At 61.1% G+C, this 1006-nt stretch overlaps 1 protein-coding gene across 1 annotated transcript in view; it reads left to right on the top strand.

The window, feature by feature from the left end:
* The window catches only part of QARS (glutaminyl-tRNA synthetase), a gene marked incomplete at its 5' end in the record, with an annotated part of 5326 nt that overhangs the window by 446 nt on the left and 3874 nt on the right, over nucleotides 1–1006 (top strand). The window contains 4 exons of the mRNA XM_009069399.1: nucleotides 113–188; nucleotides 396–449; nucleotides 637–694; nucleotides 808–879. Of these exons, the coding sequence (XP_009067647.1) occupies nucleotides 113–188; nucleotides 396–449; nucleotides 637–694; nucleotides 808–879 (260 nt within the window). The remainder of the gene's footprint in view (nucleotides 1–112; nucleotides 189–395; nucleotides 450–636; nucleotides 695–807; nucleotides 880–1006) is intronic.

Raw genomic sequence — 1006 nt, forward strand, 5'->3', positions numbered from 1 at the left:
CTGTGGTGCCCTGTGACAGGGACAGCCCAGGGGCAGAGGCTGTGGTGTTCTTCATCATCAGCCCTGGCTGAAACTCCCTTGGGCTGGGCTGTGCCCCTTGCCCACGGGGTGCACTGTCCGCAGGGGAGGCACGGAACCGGCTGCGGTGGGCGGATGGGAAGACCATCAAGAACGAGGTGGACCTGCAGGTGGGTGTGAGGAGGGCAGTGGGTCCCCTGGGGGTGCTGTGACTGGTGTAAGACTTGCCAGCCTTTCCCCTGGAGAGCCCAGCACTGGGGACAGCCTGCCCTGGGTTGGTCAAGGTAGGGTGAGGGAGATGACAACTGGATAGGGCACCTCCAGGCTTTGGGGCACTGGAAGCCTTTTTGACTCCTGTCTGTGTATCTCTTCTCCAGGTACTGCATTTGCTGGGACCAAAGACAGAAGCTGACTTGGAAAAAAAGCCAAAGGTGAGGAGAAGGGGAGGCTGGAGACTTGGATGGTATTCTGATGAGTGTGCAGGCAGGATCCCAGATAGGTTCTCTGAGCTCAGCCACCACCGTGGCTCTGAGGGAACACTGGGGACAGCAGACTGGGCCAGGAGGGGCAGGTGCATGCCAGGGCTGGGCACTCAGGATGCTGTGCTGGTCCCTGCAGGCTGCGAAGTCCCGGCTGGCCCCGGTGGAGAAGCAGAAAGCAGCTGTGGTGGAGAATGGTAAGAGACTGTCCTTCTGCAGGCAGCTTCCCAGCCCTTTGGTTACTGCTGGGACTCTTCCCAGCTGGGCCCCGGGAGCTGCAGTCAGGGAGCTCATCCCCATCTCCTTGTAGGTGACATGGGCACAGAGACACAGTCGCTGCTGGAGCAGCTGCGGGGAGAGGCCCTCAAGTTCCATAAGCCAGGTGAGTGTGAGGAGCCACTGCCCTGTGCAGGGCCACTCCACTGGCTGTGTGCCTGGCCCCAGCTCTCTGTGCTGCAGGGAACAAGCCCACTCCTGCATCTTTCCCCACTGGCTACTGGGCTTGGCTT

This window comes from Acanthisitta chloris, unplaced genomic scaffold, assembly GCF_000695815.1.
Source record: "Acanthisitta chloris isolate BGI_N310 unplaced genomic scaffold, ASM69581v1 scaffold39782, whole genome shotgun sequence".
NCBI classification, from domain to species: Eukaryota; Metazoa; Chordata; class Aves; order Passeriformes; family Acanthisittidae; genus Acanthisitta; species Acanthisitta chloris.